General features: G+C 34.8%; 1 protein-coding gene across 1 annotated transcript; it reads left to right on the forward strand.

Annotated features, from left to right (window-relative positions):
* The first annotated feature begins 18,476 nt into the window (after positions 1-18,476).
* Positions 18,477-22,586, forward strand: LOC111808428 (formin-like protein 2). The gene is made up of 5 exons (XM_023694387.2): positions 18,477-19,993; positions 20,082-20,289; positions 20,370-20,578; positions 21,204-21,448; positions 21,545-22,586. The coding sequence occupies exons 1-5, from the start codon at positions 18,661-18,663 to the stop codon at positions 22,373-22,375; spliced, it is 2,826 nt and encodes a 941-aa protein (XP_023550155.2). The 5' UTR covers positions 18,477-18,660; the 3' UTR covers positions 22,376-22,586.
* Positions 22,587-23,494: the final 908 nt, after the last annotated feature.

Raw genomic sequence — 23,494 nt, forward strand, 5'->3', positions numbered from 1 at the left:
CGCTAATTGAATTTCCCCTTCTTTAAACATTCAATCATTGGTACAGCAAAAGAGTTTTAACACAGTTTAAACAAGTAAATAAATGCAAATACGGAAATTTTAAAACATAAAACTGATCGAGTTGTGTCATGACTGATTTCTCTTACCTTGTCGTCACTTCCATGCTTTGATCTTGTCCTTACCTGAAGATCATTTTAAAAACATGGTGAGTATTAGAAATACTCCCTAAGACACTCCCCTAGGGTCAGATATGCAAACCATTATACAGTATTTCAATCAAGATTGAGAGACTCTAATGATTGATTATTCGAAATACACAACTTGTAATTTATACTCGAAACATACAACTTGTAATCTATACTCGAAACACACAACTTGTAATCTACTCAAGAAAAATAATTTTCAGCCATCGTTCTTTAGAGTCCATTAATGATTGATTATTTGATACACACAATGTGCAACCCTTACCACAAAAATAATTAACAGCAATTTCCATATGTGATCATTAATGGTTGGCTACCCAATATAGACAACATGCAACTCTTACTGGAGTCATATGATACCATGGTTCTAAAAGTCGTAGGGCTTTATTACTCACCGTCCTCTTATGTAGAGATTGGGTTTGATTCCATCTTTCTCTAAAAGTAGTTCAACTTTAGGAGTCGTCCCGTCAACTTTCAACTTAACTTAGGGTTTTCTCCTTTTGAATGATAACAACAACAGTAGCAGCGGCGGCGGTCTTGTACAAAGTAACTGCAGCGACGAATGTGGGCGACGAGGGAACTCTAGTTGTACTTAATGAGAAGTCGGTACTATTTAAGAGTCTGAAATGGCATGAGGATAGAAAGCTCATTAGGTGCCATTAGAGGAGCTTCTAGCTAGTACTCAATAGTAAACACGTGTGGAGATATCGGGAGACTGATAGGTTACTTATAAGCGAGTGGCGACTCCTCCATATCTATTAGACTTCCCTAGAACCTAAGACAAGACAGGGCACCTCGACTTATTCACAAGAAGCATGAAGGCTAGATGGATCATGGAGAGTAGAAAATGAGAGGCTAAATACACTTCAATGGGTGACTTACGCCCTTGAAATAGGATTAAGTAGGGTACATGAACCTTAAGAGCTTGAGAGGGCTAGCAAAGAACTCGAGTCATGGAATTGGTTGACTCTAGGACCCTGATTGAGTCATAGCTTAAGAAACATTAAATACGAAAAGTATTGATGAGAGCCTAAAAGTAGGTTTAATTATGGAGTATTTTTATATTCATTGATGGCGAGAACATGAGAAGTCATACGACTCTTATATGAGAATATTTTTTAAAAAAAAAAATAATAAATGACAACATTTTTAAAAAAAATGTTTAATGTTAAAATTGCAACCGGCATTTGAATAGAACGAAAAACTTAGGTAAAAATTACATCATTAAATAATTTAATAGAAAACATTTATTTTTATAATTGCTATTGGATGAGATAGTTTAAAATTAATCTACGAATCTAGTTGGCAAGTCGGGTTGGGTTATGGGATCCATGATAAGGTTCGTACATCGTCATGTGAATGGACTCCACCACTTATACCATTCTCCACTTAGTCAATACAATCGGTCAGGAAATCTTTGCTTTGACCTATGGATGTCTTTTCTCGGTTGAGCCATCTATTAGACCTTTGCTCATCGTTTCGAGTGGCTGGTCCTAATGGGTGTGCTGGGTTTGGCCCTTGAGCACCCCCTGGGCTTAGTACCCTCCTAACCAGTTTCAAATACTTTTCGTGAACTGAATTTCAAACCTTATGAAACCTTTTCAACTGCTTTCCACCACCAAAGACAAAGTTCTTCAAAAACTTACCTCTCTCTTTTTATTGCTTTTGCAATCCACTCAAATCAATCCTCCCATTACTCGTGTTTTTTTTTTTACTTTTTGAAAATAATCTAATCTTTTATTGCTTTTTCTCGAAATAATAATAAATTATAATAAATCGTAAGAGTATTCATATGATCTAATCCACTAAACCGTTCAAACTATCTAATTCAAAGCATAAAAACTTAAAATTGTTATGAAAATTAAGTATATCTTGTATTAGTAAACAGATGTTAGTGATATACGGCAACATGTGGATGTTTGATATTCGATTTTTATGATATTTTAGTTATAAACTTAATATGTAACGTGAATAAGTATAATTTTAAATATAAAAAAACGAACAACCAAAATCAAAAAAAAAAAAAAAAAAAAAAAAAAAAAAAAATTTGAATCCTTTTTCATTTCAAATGATTTACAAATTTGACTTTTGGGTTTGTTTTGATTTCACTTTTCTTATTATTAGTTTGAGCACGTGAGAGCATATTCAAGTTTGAAATTTGAATTGCTAATAATTGTTACATTTCTTTATAATTACCTCTCTCATCTATTTATTTATTTATTTTATTTTTATTCCTTCATCTCAAAATTATTCCCAATCTATTTCAATTTTAAATTTCTTGGCTGTTATGGTAATTTCTTTATTTACTTCTAATTTTAATATTAATATTTTATAAATATTTTAATTCTTGATCTTTTCAAAATAATTTTTAGAAGTTTATCAATTTTAACCCATAATTTTTATATTATCTTCTTAACCTTACACTTGAATCAATGATACAATTTTAGGGTTCAATTTTTTATATATATATATATATATATTTTTGTGTTGAATGAATAATAAAATATATGAACGATTTAAAATTGATATAACCTAACAAACTTATCAATCAACATTAATTACAACATTAAAGTTTAGTGTAAAAAAAAATGATTAGAGAGAGAAAAATTATGGAGGGAGTAATAAGAATTTTAGAGATAGAAGTTGAGGCCGAGAGTGGATGAACTCGAAATTTTGAGTTGGTTGGGTTGGTGATGATAGCAACGTGAATAGAGTTCATAACTCACCCAACCCAACTAATAAGGATTATGGTGTCCGAATGATCCAAAAGAACCTATTACATTACTCGAGACATTTAACCATTATTCATTCTTTATCTACAAAATTGGATAGACTTGGTTCAAACTCTATTTCATATATAATAAGCTGACCCGATTGAGGAAGGATCGTTTAGAGTTTGGAACGTGAACATTTGCAAGATTGAAATGGAGCATGAATGAGGTTGCTATAAATAGCACTCGACATGAAGGGTAGTGGAGAGTAACTTGTCAATTATAGTGGGAATAACGGGTAAATCATGGCAATTTGAGTCGAGAGATTATAAATACCCACAAATTAACGGATAAAAATCACATTTTTAATAAATGAAATTGAGTTCTTATTTGTATCATCCAAGTCAAGTAGAATAAGGTGTTAATTTATTTGATTAAAGGGTTATTGCTTCCCTATTAATTTATTTGCTGAAAATTATGATTTTTTTTTATAAAAAATTCAACTTATCATGTTATAGAATCGCATAAAACTTAAATATCAAACATGTACATATCACATTGCATTACTAATATAGGTTCCAAACTTTAAATATTCTTAATTTTCACAATAATTTTAAAAATAGAGTAGGATTGAGTTCGATTATAACTTTACTTTCGAGTTGATCAGGTTGATTCCACTAAAAAATGTCAATCTGCGAACCGACCCAAATTTTTTATTTTAAAAAATTCAACCCAACTCAAACTAAAAAATTTCAACTCAACCCAACTTTTATAATTTGAGTTAGATAGTTCATATTGATCAAGTTACTTTGCTATAACTAGTCGAGACCCGAATGGATAAATTTTTTATAAGAAAAGTAAAATTAAAAAGACATCTAGAGATAAAAATTTAATGAGATGAAAAAGTCAATAATTAAATAACCTTGAAATGAGATAAGTTTAGAGAGATATTACATAACTTTTCTTCAAAGGAAAAATGGCTTGGGAATCATTTCCATCCTTATTTTAAAATGAAAATTAATTTTAGCTAGTCAGGCCAGAATTAGTCTCGAACATATTCAAACACGATATCAATTTGATCACCTATAAAATAAAAGAGAAAAAAAAAAAAAAGAGATAGAATCACCAACCCTTCCTAGATACGCATGGATACTCGCATCTGGGTTGTGTGCATGAAACGTCTTCCATCTGCACATGAGGTGGGATTTTTAGCCCGTTTCGGCTCTCATTCTTCTATTCTTCACACCACCTTCTATAATCGCCTTATTTCAACTTATCAAGACCTACCAAAAAAATTTCAGAAAATACAGAGCTCCTAACAAACATAAAATTATGTTCAAGAAGACGCGGGTCACCAAAGTAAGTAGCCAATCAAATCTTCTTCAAGCAATACTTATACGAATTACTATGACGTACTAGCATGCGAGAATATCTTGCCTTAATGGTTAAAATATGCTTGTTTAAGATTTTAGAAGGAAGATTTGGATGATAATGCATTGCATGATGTAAAAAATTCATCAAAATGTCAAATGGAAGATGAGATACTGTGATATGTGCTTCGAGTGATTGATGAATGTTATCTACCTATTGAGATTGCATTGATATTTAGATTATGTGTCACATTCTTTAGGTGATTGATAGGATTATCTTTGTATTAAGCATGCATGAATGTACTATATTAAGAATAGGGTGATAGAGCTAGGTCACGTTCATGACCCTAGGTCAAAGCATTTCTAGTAGATCGGGCACCCTAGGATCGTGAGCAATGATCAGTGGTTGAGATCATAGTGCTCTCAATAATTAGATTAGCCCCGAGGATTTAGTCCCAAGAGTCCTCAAAATGTGAGTTTGAGATTTAAACCATTTAGACGCCCTAGAAACCTACTAAACCTCTACGACACCTAAGGAAATTAAAGAGAGTTTATGAAGCCGCTAGCAATATGAACGATATCACCAGAGACCAACAGCCTCATATCTTACTCCAGTACCTCAGTAGCATTATTCAGTGACCTAGATAAGATCCACTAATGCCCTTGCCAAACGGTAAGTATCTAGGAGCCCGTATCGTTAAGCTTGACAAAGATCAAATATACTAGTGCATTGTGGCAACTCGAGGAGTTACTATTGTATGTAGAGATATGTCAAGATCCTAGGCCATGATTTTGTCAACCCGTTTTGAGAGGGGACGAGAAACTACAAAAGTAGTGTAGCTCATGATTAGTGCCACTATCGTGTGTTAAAATGGTTAGTGGTTCCCTAAACAGGCTCGTTGCACTGCAAACTCGCCTTGAGAGGGGGTGAGGGAGCACATAGATAGACTAAGTAGCTAGCAAGTATGTAGGAGTGCTTCCTCAAATGTTGACTATATGGTAATTCCTCTAGAAGGATTGCTAGTTAACCTTTCACAAATATGTTCGGACAGAGACATCATATTGTCTTATGAGATATGATGAGGTCATGTTTCAACCTAGGATACCGGTCATTTACTGTTGTGGGTATGCAAGCTTACTAAGTATGAGAACATACAAGTTGGTTCACCCAAAGATGAGATTTGTCGTCTAATAGATTTGCAGTGCTAGAATTCAGTGAACAACTTCTAGACTCCCGTTAAGTTTCTGACAAATAAGAGAATGGTTCGAAACTTTAAGCCTTTTCCAGGAAGGCCCAAACTTCTTAGAGCCGAGAGAAAAGTCTATGGTAACTTATAAATTAGATGCGGTGAGAGCTTACAAGTATTTTTATACTCATTCAATTTTTCATTTCTTTTTCAAGTGCTCACTAACTGTCAGTCAAGGTGGAAAAACGTTCGGGAGCTGCACGGTCGCAGAAGGGGTCGTCTTAGGCGTCAATCTTGTTTGTGTATATTGGGTCTTTTGTGTTTTGTTTCAAATTGTACCCCAAACCCATTCCTCGAATGTAATAGACTTGAACAACACAAGATTGTATTAATTTTCAATTTGTTTATAATTGTGGTGTTGATTATTTTAAATTGCGCACAATTTTATCGTATTCCATTTTTTATTTTATTTGCTTTTGTTTTCGTCTTTTTGTCAAGATCCGAGATCCAAAGACTCAAAAATTGGGTTGTGACAAAAATGCCCGTATTTTGTTAAAATGAGCCCCTTTGTAATGCAACATAAAACGCAGCTTCGGCCCCGTCAATCCCCAAGGATCCAAATCCAATAAAAAAAAAAAAATACATCAATTCATCTCTTCCTTTCCTTTGAAAGAGAGAACAAATAACATAACTTAATTTTATTCCAAACTGGATCTCTCTTTTTTTTTTTTTTTTCCCACATTTTTCATAAAAAAAATATGAAAATTTCCATTTCTTCATCGAGTATTGATTGATAGGAGAAAGTCGTATGTGCCATATGTAAATTACCGCAATTATTGTTAGCATCATATTCCATATTCGAAAGAATACCGTACTGGGGTCTAGTTGATTACGCCCGATTTTTGTAATGGAATAGAATACTCAAATCTGATATTGAAAATACGTCTAATGTGTAGGAAAGAAAATGACCGGTATCGCTCAGTTGGTAGAGCAAAACTATTCGGACTATTATCCCTCTACACCCTTTAGCCCATTGCCTAAAATTCTCCACTAATAATTTAAACTTCCTTTTATAACAATTTGATTTTTTTTAAACAAAAAAAAAATCTTTATCAACTACTTTTTCTAATTTTCAAAATTGACATGAACTTTGAAAACATTAGAAAATCTTATATGAAAGCAATGTTTAAAATTTTAAATTTCAAAAATAAAATTAAAAAAAAAACCTAAAAAATAAATGATTATGACATGAGATCTAAATAATAATAATATAGTTTCAACCATTTATTTTTATTTTCATAATTTAGTTTATAAAAATAAAATAAAACTAGACTAAAAAATATATAATATATATATATTATTAAATATGAAAAGGGTTTGGTTTAGGTGGTTTGAGACAATAGTGAGTGATTTTGAAAGTCTTTTGCTCGTCACGTGATTTTGAAACACGACCAATGTGGGTCCCACTGCCATGCAATGCCTTTTTCTTAACTTAGCGCCAAAACTGCCACGTCATTGTCACGCTGTAATGCACATTTTGTTTTGCCTCAATCATTGACGAGGAATTCCCTCCTTTTCAAACCTGTGGTGCCTATATTTTCATATTTTTGGGAAGCTGACGTTGCATAAATTGTTCTCCATACAATTAATATCATAATTATGTCTTAATCCTAACCAAAACTTACTAAATTCATCTTAAATTATTAAACTAATCATTTTAATCATTTCAAACTCACTCTCCTACAATGTTTGAACACGGGATTCTAAAATTAGTGATTTTTAATTATCATTATTGCGTGCTGAAAACTTCGACATTGTGAACCCTTTGGGGAGACGTGGTGAAAATCAAAGTAATATGAATGGAAGTATGATATGGTTTAGCATCAAATACGTATTGGAATGATTGGAATGTGAAAATTGGAAGGTAGTAAACCAAAATAGAGACAGACGTTGAACGATGCTAAAAATGATTAATGAATCAAGGCATGGTTCTGGTTACCTAATGGTAACCCTAATTCGACCTATTAATCATGTAAGACAGTGAAGTATAACTGAATTTAAACAAAGGGTTCCACCAAGTGTCTCCCACCGGGTATCACTATCATACCAACAACAATTTTTATATCTCTACATGCTATTCATGTTTGTTATTATACTGCCATTTTTACTCTCTAGAACAATCAAGTTTACTTAGTTTCTTTCATGGAGTATTTCTACATGCTATGCCCTATTCAAATATGCTCCGCTTTTGAGAGGGTGGATTTGATTTGACATTCTTGTTAGAAATGACATAATAAAAATTACAAAGAAAGTAAAAGATATTTTCAAATAATGAACGGGTTGAATCATATTACGCTTTTATGTAACTACAACTCATATTTTAATCATTCAAAAAAAAAAAAAAAAAAAAGTTTTAGCGCATTCACGTCAACATTATCATTTTAAAGAAAAATACAAAATCACTCTAAAAATCACATATTTAGAAAATAACTTGGATTGGTCAGAAAAGTAAGTAGCATAGACAACTAATATCTGTCTTGACCAAAAATTTGTCCACGAGAAGGTATTGCCTCCAAGCTCACAAGCAATGAACCATCACCAACATTTCTTTTTCAACGGTAGCATACCTTCTTTCTGTCTCATTTAGTTTTTGACTTTCATATGCAATGGGGTGTCCATCCTGTAATGGAATGCCTCCAAGAGCATAGTCCGATGCATTGGTCTCGACTTCGAAGGACTTTGTCATGTCGACAATTTCCAACACTGGTCTTTCCAACATGACATTCTATAGGTCATCAAAGACTTTCTTTACTTCAAAGGACTTTGTCACATAAGTTCATGACAGTGTTTTAAGATAAAGTTTATGTTATGGAGGAGCTTAAATGAAGTATTTTCTCATTTAATGTCCATGGTATGTATACACTAGCAACCTTACATTAAGTAGAAAATTTAGGGTCGTTACATGGGTGGAAAAAAATTGTAGGATTATCTATGCTCTCTGATGACGATGTTTTCGTTTCTACCGCCTCCGGTTTTGACTCTGAGATTGCGTCTAATGCAACTTGGAAGGCTTGAAGGACCGCTCTCTTGAGATATTGGTATACTTTATGGGAGGTGCTAGTTGAAGTAATTTTTATTGTAGGGCCCTCACCCTAGGATAATGCTCCTTTGTTGGGGTGCTCTCTGATCTCCCCTCCGGTTCTCGATCTATCTCCTCCTTTGTTCTAGGTGAATTAGGTCTATTGTTATAAATGTCTTCACTTTGAGGAGGGTTGACTTCACCTTACATCTTAGGATTGTTCGTTACTCAGGTCGAACAATCGTTCAGTTATAACATAGGCCGAGGAGAGATCTTGTACTCTTTATTCGTATAATTTGAACTTTGCCCGCACTTAAGTTCTTCTATGAAGTGGAAGACTTTGTCCTTTTCGAACATATATCGGATGTCCAACATTAGCATAGCAAATCGTTTGACGTAATCACAGACATTTTTCATGTGACTGAGTTCTCTCAGTTTTCTCCTGGCCAAGATGTTGACATTTTCTCGGAAGTATTGGGATCGGAGTTCCTGCTTTAGTATCTCCCAAGTGTCTATTGTGCATCAACCTTCTTTGATATCTATATATATCGACCTTGACCAAAGTTTAACATTCTCATATAGATGCATGGTGGCCAAGGTGACCTATGCCTCCTCTTTTATCGTGTTCGTTTTCCGAAAGTATTGCTCAAGGTCGAAGATGAATTTCTCTAGTGCCTTGGAGTCTAAAACCCTACAAAAGGGTTTCGGTTTCGGAACCTTGATCTTATTGAATTGAACTGCCCTCTGTAGAAGTTTGCTTCACCACCACTATGTTGGTGAAGTTTAATCTGGAGCTCAGATCCATTTTTCCCCTTGACCACGTCGAGGGTATGTCTTTAGATAGCTAGACGACCATCTAGACAATCACTTTTTGGGAGCTGTCTAAGCCATCAACACGCTCCTCTATTTAGGCAATATAACCCGTTGAGGTATCTCCTCCCTCGAGGCCACCAGTCTTTGTGGCTTTCTCTTCTAGGTTATCCACCCTGCGTCAACCATGTGGGTCTTTAGGGCAAGCTCTTTCACGTGCTTGTCCAAGTACCAAAATACTGTTAGGGACTTCTCCCAAGTATTGCATTTGTTCTTCGATGCCAACTAGTTGGTCGATTGGAACTTATTCAACTATTTCATCGTAGACATGTTTACTAAATTGCTTTTAGAGCCGACTTGACTCTAATACCAATTGTCACTATCACACTTTTACGGGATGCTTGCAAGCGATTGTGCGATACTCACTCTCATCACTGAGTGAGTTAGCCAACTCGAGTTCGTGTCGCCTTCGATCAGACGACGTATACCCAAGCCTTTGGCCCTCTTTGAGAATAAAGTTTTAGAAAATGGGGCAAAGAGAATTTAAAAAGAGCTTGAAAGCAATGTTGTAAGCTAGCAAGCAAGGAAGACAACAAAACAACTTTGATAACATATACATCCAAGTAAGAAAAATAGACAACTAGTCGCATCACCTATAGTATAGTATGAGACATTTTAAGTTTACCAGGTATAGACATGATTTTTTTCGAAACTTCATACTCCTTGAAAATACAAAAATAAACTATATATCATGAAAGCAGTAAAGTAGTATAACACGAGGGCTTTGGCATGCAACTGAAATGCAGCCATGGACAACACACCTTAGACAAGGATGACGTGACACATAGTAGGGGAGGACACTTGCAGGTTGGAGGGCCAATTTGGGTCGAGCCTATGGTTAGGGTTAAGTCTACAGTTCGAGTCACGGTTGGAGTTTCAAGTTAAAGGTGATTCGAGTCCGATCGCCTACAAATCCTTGCACAGCGGCGATCCTTTGTTCCCAACTCAATGCAAATTTAATCTTTACTTATGTTGTGGCTAATGAGCGACTAACACATGGTCATATCCTCACCTAACGGGTGTTTCTTCTTCCTCAGCCCTACACGAATTCAAGAATTTCTCTTAGATTTCGTGTGTTTTTTTTATATTTTCTTTGAATTTTGGTATCTTATTCTACCTAACTTGAATCAACTTGGTTCTTTCATCAAAGTTGTAGAGTTTTAATTCTACTTTCCATTAAAGTTATTCCTATACAACTTCAATAACTATGGAAGAAGTTATTCTTGTTCAAAGGTAGCTTAAAACTAGAAAACTCATCATTTTTTAGGCTCGTTAGAACTCTAACTTCAATCCAATTTAACTCTACTTTCCTTTACGGAAATTGTGCGAAATTCTTCCAAGAATAATATATTAAAGTTTTAGAATCTAACTCTACATGAATCTCACCGATCTGAAGAAAAATTGAGACTAAAACTTAGAAATCTTGCCTCACGTTTTACCTTGATTCATGACAGTGTTGGACGACTGAAATGTCCAAATCAGGTCTCCTCGTAATTTTGAGTAAGTTTTGTGAAGGAAGCTTGAACCAAAAACGACTCTAAGTGGGAAGATTGGGAGTCCTCCAACGATTATTTTCTCTCTCAAACTCCTTTCTCCTTTCCTTCAAAACTTAAACGATCAAGTCGTGACAGAATCATAAACATATTTTAACTGAATTATATTCTAAAATATATATATAATAAAGTATCAGTTGAATCTCATTCAAATTTTAAATATATACTTTTATTTAATGTATTTAAGATATATTAGTTATTTTAATATTTAATGCATCGAATACAATAAATATCTTTTTCTATATTATATTTAATATATCAAATATATTAATATTAGTTTGATCATATTTCGACATTTGAACGGTCAAAAAGTACGATTATTTTTTAAGAAAATTGTTGGACTTTGAAAAATAGGGATAGAAATAATAAATTTTCTACAATAAATAAAGAAAAAAATGATAACGACATTCCATTTGTTCTCATGTAACGTTTAAGTCGTCATTGTGGAGTCAACATGGTATCGGGTTGTAGTAACCACATGTCGAGTAGTAAAAATATCTCAAAGGTTAAGACTTGTGGGCCTCTCGAAACAATATCCCAAAAAAGATTGGTGTAGAAAGCTCGGGAGAGGATAAAGTGAAACATAACTTAATTTTTGCGTAACTAAAAGGTTCTATTTATCGACCTCTTAAAAAAAAATATTAAATAATATATTTAAATATTTAATATTTTAAAATTTAATTCAAGTTAATATATCCTAATATATATTTAATAAATTTAAATCTCGTTCAAATTTCAAATATATATTTTTATTTAATGTATAATATATATAAACTATATTTTAATATTTAATGCATTAAATATAATAAATATTTTTTTGTTTAATATATAATATATTTAATATATTAAATAATTTCAACTCTTCCAATTAAATATATTAAATGCTAATTTAATATTAAATAAAATTTGAGAACTTCAAAATATATATATATATTAAATATTAATTAAAAACTTCAAATTTTTCTTCTCCATAAAATACACAAAATTAATTAATTTATCATTATTTGTTAACGCTAATTTGCTTCATAATAGACCTAGAGTTACACTCTCATACACGGTATGATAAATTGTGTCTATTGATACAATTGTTACAAATAAATCAATCATTCATGAGTGGTTCATTATTTATAGTCAGGTCAAAATTATATTTTATCCATGTAATTACATTTTACATATGATATCTTCGTGATTCAGATAAAGATTCGGAGTGAAGTTTAGGATCCATTTATGATTTTAATAAATGAAATTATTAATTTAGAATTTTGATTATAAATGAAAAAAATTATTTAAAAAAAATGATATTTTGATATTGTTATTGAAGGAGAGAATGAAGAGAAGGAGCGTAGGCGTCGGTGATTCAGATTTGATTTCTGCAGCGCAGCGATTCTGAATAAAAACAATACAAATTCGGTATTTATGGCAATTTATCAATTTACCAACCCCTATTTTTCTTTTTCTTTTTCTTTTTTTCCCATTATTTATTTATTGCTTTTACATCCCACCCATTATTATTATTATTATTATTATTATTATTATTTTAATATTTTCACAATTAAAATTACTTTAAATTAAACAATATGGTAAAAACATCATTCCATGCTTTGTTTTGTTAATTAATTGTGTAATAACAATTTTTTTGTGTGAGATAATCAACATTTTTAATTTTACGTTTTCTAATTATTTAGTTTAATACTTTTCTAAATTGATAATTAAAGGCCTTTTTCTAATATTTTGGCTTCCATTTTCTTTTTAAAATTAAGCTTTCTACCACTTTTCGTTTCAATTTTTAGCTAAGCTAAGATACTGATATGAATCACGACCAAGGAATTTCCATACTTCAAGGTCCAATTACAAAGACGAGAGCCAAGAAGCTACAACAAACCTTATACAGTTATATTCAAGCTATGGTGAACTCATCAAAAGAAATTCTAGAAGACGTTGGAGACCTTTCTTATATGTTATGCAAAGTTGAGCTTCAAGTAAGAGATGAATTAAATGCACTTTAAGTTGCATTTAATGAATTCCACTGAATTTATGAAACTGGTTCAAGGATGACTAATAAACACATTTCATTAATTGCATTATTTAATTATAGTTTAACGATTTGTTAGTCATGTTTAAGCTAGTTTTAAATATAGGAGTTAAAGGTTGTATTGTAACCCACATAGGTTACTATATTCCACCATTAACTAGCCATTTTAACACGAAGGTTATGGGTATTTCTCATTTATTACCCATTTAATTTGGGAGTTATGTATACATGGGTTAAGGTTGTAAAGGCTCTATAAAGCCTTCTTTTGTTTGATTAGATATCAGATTTTGAAATTAAGAATAGAATTTCTATTTTAGCTTTGTTAAGAGCTAAACTTTCTTTGCAAATTCTTGTGTTTAGAACTTGCATGTTAGAGTCATTCAAGTGATTTTGATCAAACATGTTGTGGAGTGATTCGAATCACGAGTTTAGAAACGAGTTTTCTTTACTCTTGATCTTGATCATCAAGGTAATCCGTTCCATACTTTCCCTTAGTTTGATTTCCATATCAGATACTCGATCGAATAGACGTGCACCAAAAATGGGTGAATGGCCTCTAGACTCTAAAAGAGTTTATTATGGACATGAGAACCACTTGGAACTTCGAGGTTTTTTTAGAAGCTCAGTGAGCTATAGAATTAGGATCGAACTTCCTAGAACCTAGAGAAGAGCATGTAATAACTTACTACAAACTGGATGCGATAGAACTTACAAGTAGGTTGCTTATTCAGTATTTTATAATCATCTCATTCTACATTTGTTTAGGTATTCGTTAACTGTCAATCGAGGTAGGGGAGCGTTTGGGAGCTATGCGGTCACAAAGGGGGTCGTTTCGAAGTGCCAATCCATCTATGTTTTGGGTTTTTCGTGTTTTACTTGAATTTGTATCCCAAACTCATTCTTCGTTTGTAAAAAGATTTGAACAATACCGACTTGTATTAGATTTTGATTTGTTTTTAATTGTGGTGTTGTTATGTTTAAATTGCACAAAATTTTATTGTATTTTATTTATTTTAATTGCTTTTATCTTGTCTCGACCGAAATTCACATACCCTATTGAGGCCTAGAAGCTATTCACCAAGCTCTAGTGTCGTGAATCTATTGGACAATGTATCAAATCTTAGAGTGAACTAATCTTTCTCTTCTCATACTTGGTAAGTTTGCATTGCCATAGAAATGAACGATCGATATCCTGGGTTGAAGTGTTATCCTATCATTTTGCATAAGAGAGTATGGTATCTCTATCTGAAAACATATGTCTAAGGTTAACAGGTGACCCTTCCATAGGAATTTTCATACAATCAACGTCTAGAAGAGCGTCCCCACATCCCACTAGCTACTCAGTCAACCCATGTGATTCCTTACCCCTCTTAGGGTGGGTTTATCGTGCAACAAGCCTATTTAGGAAGCCTTTGACCATTTTTTCACACTGGACTGAATGTGAGCTGAACTACTTATGTAGTCCCTCATCCCCTCTTAGATTGGGTTTACAAAATCGCTTTTGACCCATACTTGTACACATTAATAACTCCTCAATTAGCCACAACCCACCATCCTGTTTGACCTTGTCTAGCTCGATAGTAGAAGTTCTTAGATTCCTACCGCTTGGCAGGGACACTATTCGATTTGACCTAGGTTGCAAAATAGTGGTATTGAGGTACCAGAGAAAATAGGAGGATCGAACTCTGGTGATACCTTTCACGCTTCTAGAGGCCTCATAACCTCTCCTCAATTTCCTTGGGGGTTGTGGAGGTTTACTAGATTTTTAGGGCGTGAAGACGGTTTAAACCTCGAACTCACATTTCCATGACTTCCGGGACTAGCTCCTTGAGGCAAATCAAATTTCTGGGTACACTATGGTCTCGACCATTGGTCACAACTCATGATCCTAGAGTGCTCGGTTTATTGAAAATGCTTTGACCTTGGTTTAGCGCCCTATTCTTAAGTTGGTACATTCATGCATGCTTTATTAGGAAGATAATTCTATCAATCACCTAAAGCACGAAATACATTATCTGAACATTCATGCAAGCTCAATAGGGAGATAACATCGATCAATCACTTAGAGCACAAATCATAAAATCTCATCCTCCTTTTTAACACATCAAAAAACATTTAAAACATCGTAAAATCTCATTTTTGGGGCATTTTGCTAAATTTTTTACCTCAAACATATCATTCTCATCTAAATTGCCCTTCCAGAGTCCTAATCATGCATATTCTAACCACCTAAAACAAGGCATATTTGCATGCTAGTATGTCTTAGTGATCCTTACAAGTAATTCTTGAAGAAAGCCTCAATGGCTACTTACTTGGGTAATATGTGCATTCCTGAACTTGCTCTTTCGCTTGTTAGGAGCTTCTAATTTTATGAAATTTCTATGTAGGTCTCAGTTCAAGTTAAACATAAGGTTATATCAAAATAGTGGTGAAAAACGAACAAACAAGAGTCGAATTAGGTAAAAAACCAACCTCAAAATGCCTCACGTGCCTCCACACGCGCAACCCACACACGAGTATCCACACGCGTTTGGGAGGGGTAGTCGTGCAGGCTATGCTCCTTTGTGTCCCACGACGTGAGTTTGGACCTTGCTTTCGTTTTGATTTCCTTGGTTTTTACTATATTGACACATGGCTCAATCTCGTGCATTCACCTGCTAGGAATCCTATGTTGACATGTGTCCTCATCCTTTCTAGTTGCGCTCCTCTGCTCGATGCTCGACACGTGTCAGTTGCATTTTAGTTTCAAGAACCCTTTTGAGAATACTTTAGGATTTCTTGTTTTTTCCCCCTTTCTTCCGACTATGTATCTTTTTTTACGTAACTGCTCATTTTTTACCGTTCTTGAGGATCGTCATAACTCCGTGAGGTTTGCCTCTGAATTCCTTCATAAAAGTTGAGCAAAATCACTTCTTAAATAATTTTAGGCTAATTTCAAAACCTAAATTCTCAAGAAACTCATGAGTGCAAGAAAAAATGAAACTAAAAACTCGAAACCCTTACTGATATGAACCAAGAGACATCAATCATACAATATGCTTCAATGAATATGTGAAGAAAATATTGTTGAAATCATCAAAAAATATTTTAATTCATGCCACATTGAAGAAGAATGAAGTTTCATGTGATAAATTTTGGGTGGATTACAATCTAGAGTTATTGTATTTCATTAAAGTAGTTTAAGAGTTTTTATTTACTTTAGGTTACAATTACATTACGGCTAATTATGGCATTAAGTATGAATGTTAGAACTCTTGAAATGCCTTTAATAGTTTCATTTTGAGGCTATATAAAGCCATGTATATTGTATTTGTAAGCCGACTTGGAAAAATATATATAAAAAGAGCATTTGTGCTTTCTTTAGCCAATGACTAAGTTTCTTTGCAATTCTATGTAATTTAGGTTGCATGTAGAATCATTAAGCTCGACATGATCAATCTTGCTTGTGGAGTGATTCGAATCTCAAGCAAGTGTTCTTGTCTTGAGATATTTGATCAACAAGAATCATTCAAGCTAGATATGATCGATCTTCCTTGTGGAGTGATTCGAATCTCAAACAATGTTCTTGTCTTGAGATATTCGATCAACAAGGAAATCCGAATCTTATTCTCCTTGTATTGATTTCCTTATCTTATCACTTACCTCTCAATCTTCCTGATTTTTTTTATGAATTTGAACCGTTCAAATGTCCAGATTAAATATCCAGGAGGCTGTCGTGAATGAATTTCTCTTTTCTCTCTCTTCCTATTTCTTTCCTTTTCTTCTTTGTTTTCTTTCTTTCTTTCTTTTCTCTACTAATCAATCAACTAATTCATTTACATGCCATTAATCACGAAAGAAAGTTGAAATGACCAAAATACCCCTCCAGAATTGGTTTGACTTTTCTCTTACTTTTCAACAATTTTCTATTATATTTTTCTTTTAGTTCTCTAGATTTTTCTTAGTATTGCTCTATTGTATTTCATCTTGAAATTCGACATCTAAAGTCCCCAAAAAAATTGGAAAAAAAAAATATTCCAAGTGTAGTAGAAGAATGAGAAAGAGGAGACAAAGTTGGAGAAAAAAGTAGTAAAAATTTAAGGAAGGGAGACAAAACAAAAAAGAGAGAGAAAAGATGAGAGAAAAGCCAAAATTTTGGGAATAATAAAATTTAAATAGAAAATAAAAAATATTGATTTAAAATAAATATAGGGGGAAAGCAAAATTAATAAATTAATAAATTAATAAATTAATAATATTAATAATATTTGAGAAAGAGTATCCTATCCACCACCAACATTCCAATTAAGGAGAATTATATATTTAAAAATAATAATTAAAAAAATGATTTGGTCAATTATACGTGGCCCCCACCCTGTCATAACCAAAAAATAATAAATAATTAAAACTCATTTTCTTTAATCCCATAAAACATTTTATATTTTTCTCCTTTTTTCTTTTCGTGTTCTTCAATGCCTCACATAATCATTAGTGTTTTACATACTTTTTTTAAAATTTATTTGAACGTACAAATTTCTTTCCTTTCTTTATTTATTTTTTTTAAATAAATGGGAGAAATTTTAGAGATCAAGATGATTAAAAATTATCATTTGAATGGAAAATGAGAGAGGAGAGACGGTAGAGAGATTTTTGTGTATTAGCTAAATGAGTTAGGACCAGGATTATATTGTCAAGAGAGATTCTTTGTAGCAATGATGAACAAAATAAGAGGTAAATTGTGTGAATATCTCCGTATTAAAGTAGACGGGAAAAGGGAAATGGAGGATAGAGTTTTCGTAAGAGTAATTTTTATTTTTATTTTTTTAATTTTCATTAATAGAAGCGGTTAATACAATGTATCCATGTCCACTATAATAGAAATTAAAACAAATAAACAAAAGGAAGCAAACCAGAATAGTTTTCTCAATAACGCCAACGCCACCGTCTGCCAACAGATAAATTTTATATAATTTTTTTTATTTAACACAAAATAAAACTAAATTAAAACACTAATTAAATAAAAATTGTATTGCATCAAATTGAAACAACTTTAAATTAAACTTGTTTATTATTCTTTTTTAAAAATAGTTATTTAAAAGTTTTTATTTTTTTAATAAAAACTTTATTATAAAAAATCCTAATGAATCAATATAATTTTTAAAAATTCTAAATTAATTAATTTATTTATATATATATATATATATATATTTTTTTTTTCATTTAATAGACCTTTCTAATTGTGAACTTTAAAATTAAAAAATAAAAATAAAAAGTGAAGTCTCCGAATGTTGGCGCGCTACAGAAGTAGGTACACCAGAGGCACTGTAGCCACCGTGAAAACCCAGAGGGCGATTTCCGTAATTTCCGCCTCTGCAATATCATGGCGCGCTTCAGTGTTGACCATCCACGCGCCCATCCTCGCGCGTGCAACCCCATCGACCCTCCCCTGTTTCTCCTGAGGAAGAAGAAGAAGAAAGGGGTTTGCGTTTTGTGTGTCCAGCTCATTAGTGAGCAGTGAGCAGTGATCAGTCATCTCCTTGCTTCCTTCCCCCTTCACTGTGATCATTGCTACCAGAATCTTTCCACTCCCAAACAAACTGCAACTCCCCCAATTATTATTTCACACTTAAACCCCCTTCCTTTCCATCCGCCATTGTTGCTCTCTTCTTCTCTGCAATGTCCCTTCCGTCCCCTTCCCTCTTTCTCCTCTTCTTTCCTCTCTTTCTTTCTCCCCTCTCCGCCGCATCTCACCGGACCTTCCTCCCCCTCCTCCGCCACCACCGCCACCTCCTTCACCAACCCTTTTTCCCATGGACTTCATCAATGCCTCCTACTCAACCTCCTTCTCTCTCTCCCTTGCCTCAACCTCAGCACCAACAGCCCAAGCTCCCCTTCTCCTCCACTTCCTACTCCTCGCCTCCCAAACCCTTTTTTCCCTCCTACCCTTCCTCGCCCCCGCCGCCTCCGACCCCACCTTCCACGGCGCTTCCTACGTTTCCGGCTAACATTTCTGCTCTTCTCTTCCCTCAGCCTACTTCTTCTTCCCACCACCTCCACCGCCACGTCTTTGCCATTGTTATCTCTCTGTCTCTTGCTTTCTCTGTTCTTCTTCTTCTCCTTGCTCTGTTCTTCTACTTTCGTAAGCGAAACCCACAAGTCTCTGCTACTGATAAGGCCTCCGGTACTGATAATCTCCGCCTCTACCCGCCGGGTATCGACACTTCCGATGGACTTCACAAGCACAGAACCTCCTCTACTACTACCTCCAAATTTCTCTATCTTGGGACTTTGGCTACTTCTCCAGAGATTGATGAGGAGGCTCCCGGAACTGTGGATGACGGTGCCGGCGGGATTGTGGAGTCGGTTTCTCCGGTGAAAATGGGATCCCCGGAGTTGAACCCCCTTCCGCCTCTTCCTCGCCGGAATTTCGCCCAAGATTATCAAAGGAATGTAGATGGTAATGATAAGGATGATGATGAAGATGGTGAGGACGAAGAGTTCTTTTCGCCGAGAGGGTCTTCCGTCGGCGGGAAGGAGAATATGGGGAGTAATAGAAGATTGAGCCCTGTGAAATTGTTTCAATATGTGGAAACTGATAATTTCTTGAGGAAAAGCTATAATTCGAGTTTGAATTCTGGTTCACCCTCTGTTTCTGTTCCCAATAGTCCTTCTCCGCCATTGATCTTCAGCCCCACCAGCTTAATCTCGAAATCGCCTGACTCCATTATCAGATTTCCTGTTCCTGTACGGCAGCCGACGCTTCCTGTACCACCATCACCGTCGTTGTCCTCTGCTTCTTCGCCACTGGGAGGTTCCGGAAACACCAAGAACTCGCCATCGAGAGACCTCAATTTGTCGGAGCTACATCGGCAGTTCTCTAATGGATATAGAATGGATCACCAACAACCATTTCCGGTGAAACTGCCACCACCTCCACCTCCACCACCGCCACCGCCGCCTCCAATGTATTGGGAGATTCCTCAATCTTCCAATAAGGAGCCAAATCTAGGTTGATAATTAGTACAAGACAACATTAATATATTAAATTATTGCTAAATCAAAAGCTGATAGGATTCTTTTATTCATGTTCTTAACAGGTCCACCCGTACTCACAGTGCCATCAAGACCTATACTCTCCCAGAACATAGCTCATATGTCAGCAGAGGAGCAATCAAACGCCATTGGAGATACAGAGCGAACGGAGGAAAATTCGAAGCCGAAACTGAAGGCATTGCATTGGGACAAAGTTCGAACGAGCTCCGATCGAGCCATGGTGTGGGATCAGATCAAATCGAGTTCTTTTCAGTAAGAAACTTATATTATGCTTCTTGAATTCATATTTTTGTTGTTCTGGATCATCCTTTTGAACTGTACTATGATTGCAGGTTGAATGAAGAAATGATTGAATCACTTTTTATGGCGAATAACAATAATTCAAATCCAAGCAGCAAAGAAAATGGTGGTGTTCGTCAAAACATGGCTTTAGGGAATCAAGAGAATCGTGTTCTTGATCCTAAGAAGTCTCAGAATATTGCAATTTTGCTGAGGGCACTTAATGTTACCATTGAAGAAGTCTCAGAGGCCCTTTTGGAAGGTATACTTTATCAAACTAGTCTGGTTTAATACATGAAACTGGTACATCTTCTGTTCATTGCATACTAGAATCTGTTGAAATCGTTTTATTGTAACAACCTAAGCTCACGTGTCTACTATAGTGAGGGTCTAAGTTCTACCCCGACCAGTTCATCGCACCGTTCGGTGGCTGGCTCTGATACCATTTGTAACAGCCTAAGCCCACCGCTAACAGATATTATCCACTTTGGCTCGTTACTTAGGTAGAGGTTTCTACACCCTTGTAAGTAATGCTTCGTTCCCCTCTCCAACCAATGTTGGACCTCACAATCCGCCCCCTCTTCTCGGCCTAAACTCATCGCTTGTCCTCTTTGAGCTTTCCCTTCTGGGCTTTCCCTCAAGATTTTAAAACGCGTCTACTAGGGAGAGGTTTCTCCACCCTTGTAAGAAATGCTTCGTTCTTCTCTTCAACGACCGATGTGGGATCTCACTTTTGTACCGTGATCAAATGAATTAGGAGTTTTCCCATGTTGGCACATGTAAACTATAGTTAGTCTACATTGATTCAGGTGTCATTATTCCTGGTTTTGTAGGCATTGCATGTGCCAAACCCTGTTTGTTTCAATTATTTTGCTATGTTCATACAGGGAATTCAGATACTTTGGGTACCGAACTGCTCGAAAGCTTACTGAAAATGGCGCCAACGGATGACGAGGAACGTAAATTAAGAGAATACAAAGACGATTCGCCTTTTAAACTTGGCCCAGCTGAGAAATTCCTCAAAGTAGTTCTTGATGTACCTTTTGCATTCAAAAGGGTGGATGCTGTGCTTTACATTGCCAATTTCGATTCTGAGGTCGAGTACCTCGATCGGTCCTTCGAAACGCTCGAGGTAATTCTTACCCTTTCTACAGTCAACTTCTTGTTACTGGAAATTCTGTTTTTTCAAATTTATGGATTGTGCAAGAATATTTTGTGTTCTACACAGGCTGCTTGTAAAGAATTGAAAGACAGCAGAATGTTTCTCAAACTTCTTGAAGCAGTGCTCAAAACTGGGAACCGAATGAATGTAGGCACGAACCGAGGCGATGCTCATGCCTTTAAACTCGACACCCTTCTCAAGCTTGTCGATATCAAGGGCACGGATGGAAAGACGACTCTCTTGCATTTCGTAGTGCAGGAGATTATTAGAGCTGAAGGTTATCGACATTCCACCTCTGATCACAACCCGACAAATGCTGATAAAACTCAACAATCTTCCTTAACAAATGATGTTGAATTTCGAAAGCTTGGTCTTCAAGTCGTTTCGGGTCTTAGCAGGGAGCTCTCAAATGTGAAAAAAGCTGCATTAATGGATGCCGATGTGCTTAGCAACGACGTAGAGAAACTCGCTAGAGGGATCACGAAAATCACTGAGGTCATAAGATTGAATGAAGAGATGTCGAAAGGAGGGAGTAAGTCAAATTTCTCGGCCTCGATGAACAGGTTCTTGGGGAAGGCAGCTGAAGAAGTAGCAAGGATAGAAGTCCGAGAGCGCATTGTCGTCTCCATGGTCAAGGAAATAACCGAATACTTCCATGGAAACTTAGCGAAAGAAGAAGCTCGACCGCTGCGTATTTTCATGGTGGTAAAGGATTTTCTTGGCATCTTAGATCAGGTATGCAAGGAAGTTGGAAGAATCAACGAAAGAACAATAGTCGGTTCGGCTCGACAATTTACGGGGCCTTCAAGTCAAAGTCTTCCATCAATTTTCCCGGGATTGTGCGAAAGTCAACGCTACGGTTCGTCTGATGATGATAGCTCATCTTCCTCGTCTTAGAACATGTTTGTTGGATGGATTATTTATGTTGTTTACAAGTTGGCATGAAACTGCTTTCATATTTTGGTTCAATAGTTTTGTCTGTAAATATGTTCATATCTTAACAGTTTCAGAAAAAGACTGAAAGTTTCATCTCCATTTGTTTTTCGCAACGCAAATTCATATCAAAACAGTGTTCCATCTTCGATATAAATTTACCCCGTGTTCGGTATTGATAAAGTTTTAATTTATTTGAACTAAGCTCAACGAAATCGTACGAATTGGGTTGGATTGATCATATCGTCGAGTTTTTGAACACCATCCTACCTACTTAAACGACTTAAAAGCTTAGTTGAAGGAAGAAGGGAGTTGACCGTGTAGAAAACAAATAAGTAAAGTAATATATAGACTCGAGCGATCAATATCGGTAAATAATTACCGAGAAAAATGGTGGACGTGATTTTAAATTAATAAAACAAATTTGTAATTAGGTAGGGATGACAACCTTAAATTACGGTCATTTTATAATATTTGTTTCTTATTATCACATAAATGGGAGTACGAGTCATTTACTTCTGAAAGTGCAATAAAACAAGACTTCGAGTTCATATAAAGTGAATAAACACAAGACTTCGAGTTAGATGTATAATAACGTGTCAAATGTATAAAAACGTGTCAATGGATCGCTTATATTAAAACAAGACATCGAAAGTAAACACACGTGAAGTCAATAATTTGCCAAATCTTAATGAAACTTTGCAATGGTCGAAAAGAATAAAAATGGTTTTGAGTCGGAGATTAATCCAACGAAAATATATACTTTTTGAAAATATAAAATTGTAATATCTGAAATGAAATAAAATAATTATTTTTAAATTGTATGAATGTTGGAAAAGTAGAAGATTGTAATGACTCTAATTTTCTATCGAAATAGAGTTGATACCATATGCGTGACGTGACTTTTTTATGTGGAGACGTTTATTTAAAATAATTTATCAAACGATGTCATAAACTTAAACATTCGCATTAAAAACCTTAAAACAAAACAAATAAAAGATTAGAACAATGCCATAATCTAACCTAAAATCTAAGAAATAAGACTGCAACTACCATAACACAAGTTCTATGTGTTGGATCGGT

This window comes from Cucurbita pepo, chromosome 1, assembly GCF_057944985.1.
Source record: "Cucurbita pepo subsp. pepo isolate OVF chromosome 1, ASM5794498v1, whole genome shotgun sequence".
Classification (NCBI taxonomy): Eukaryota; Viridiplantae; Streptophyta; class Magnoliopsida; order Cucurbitales; family Cucurbitaceae; genus Cucurbita; species Cucurbita pepo.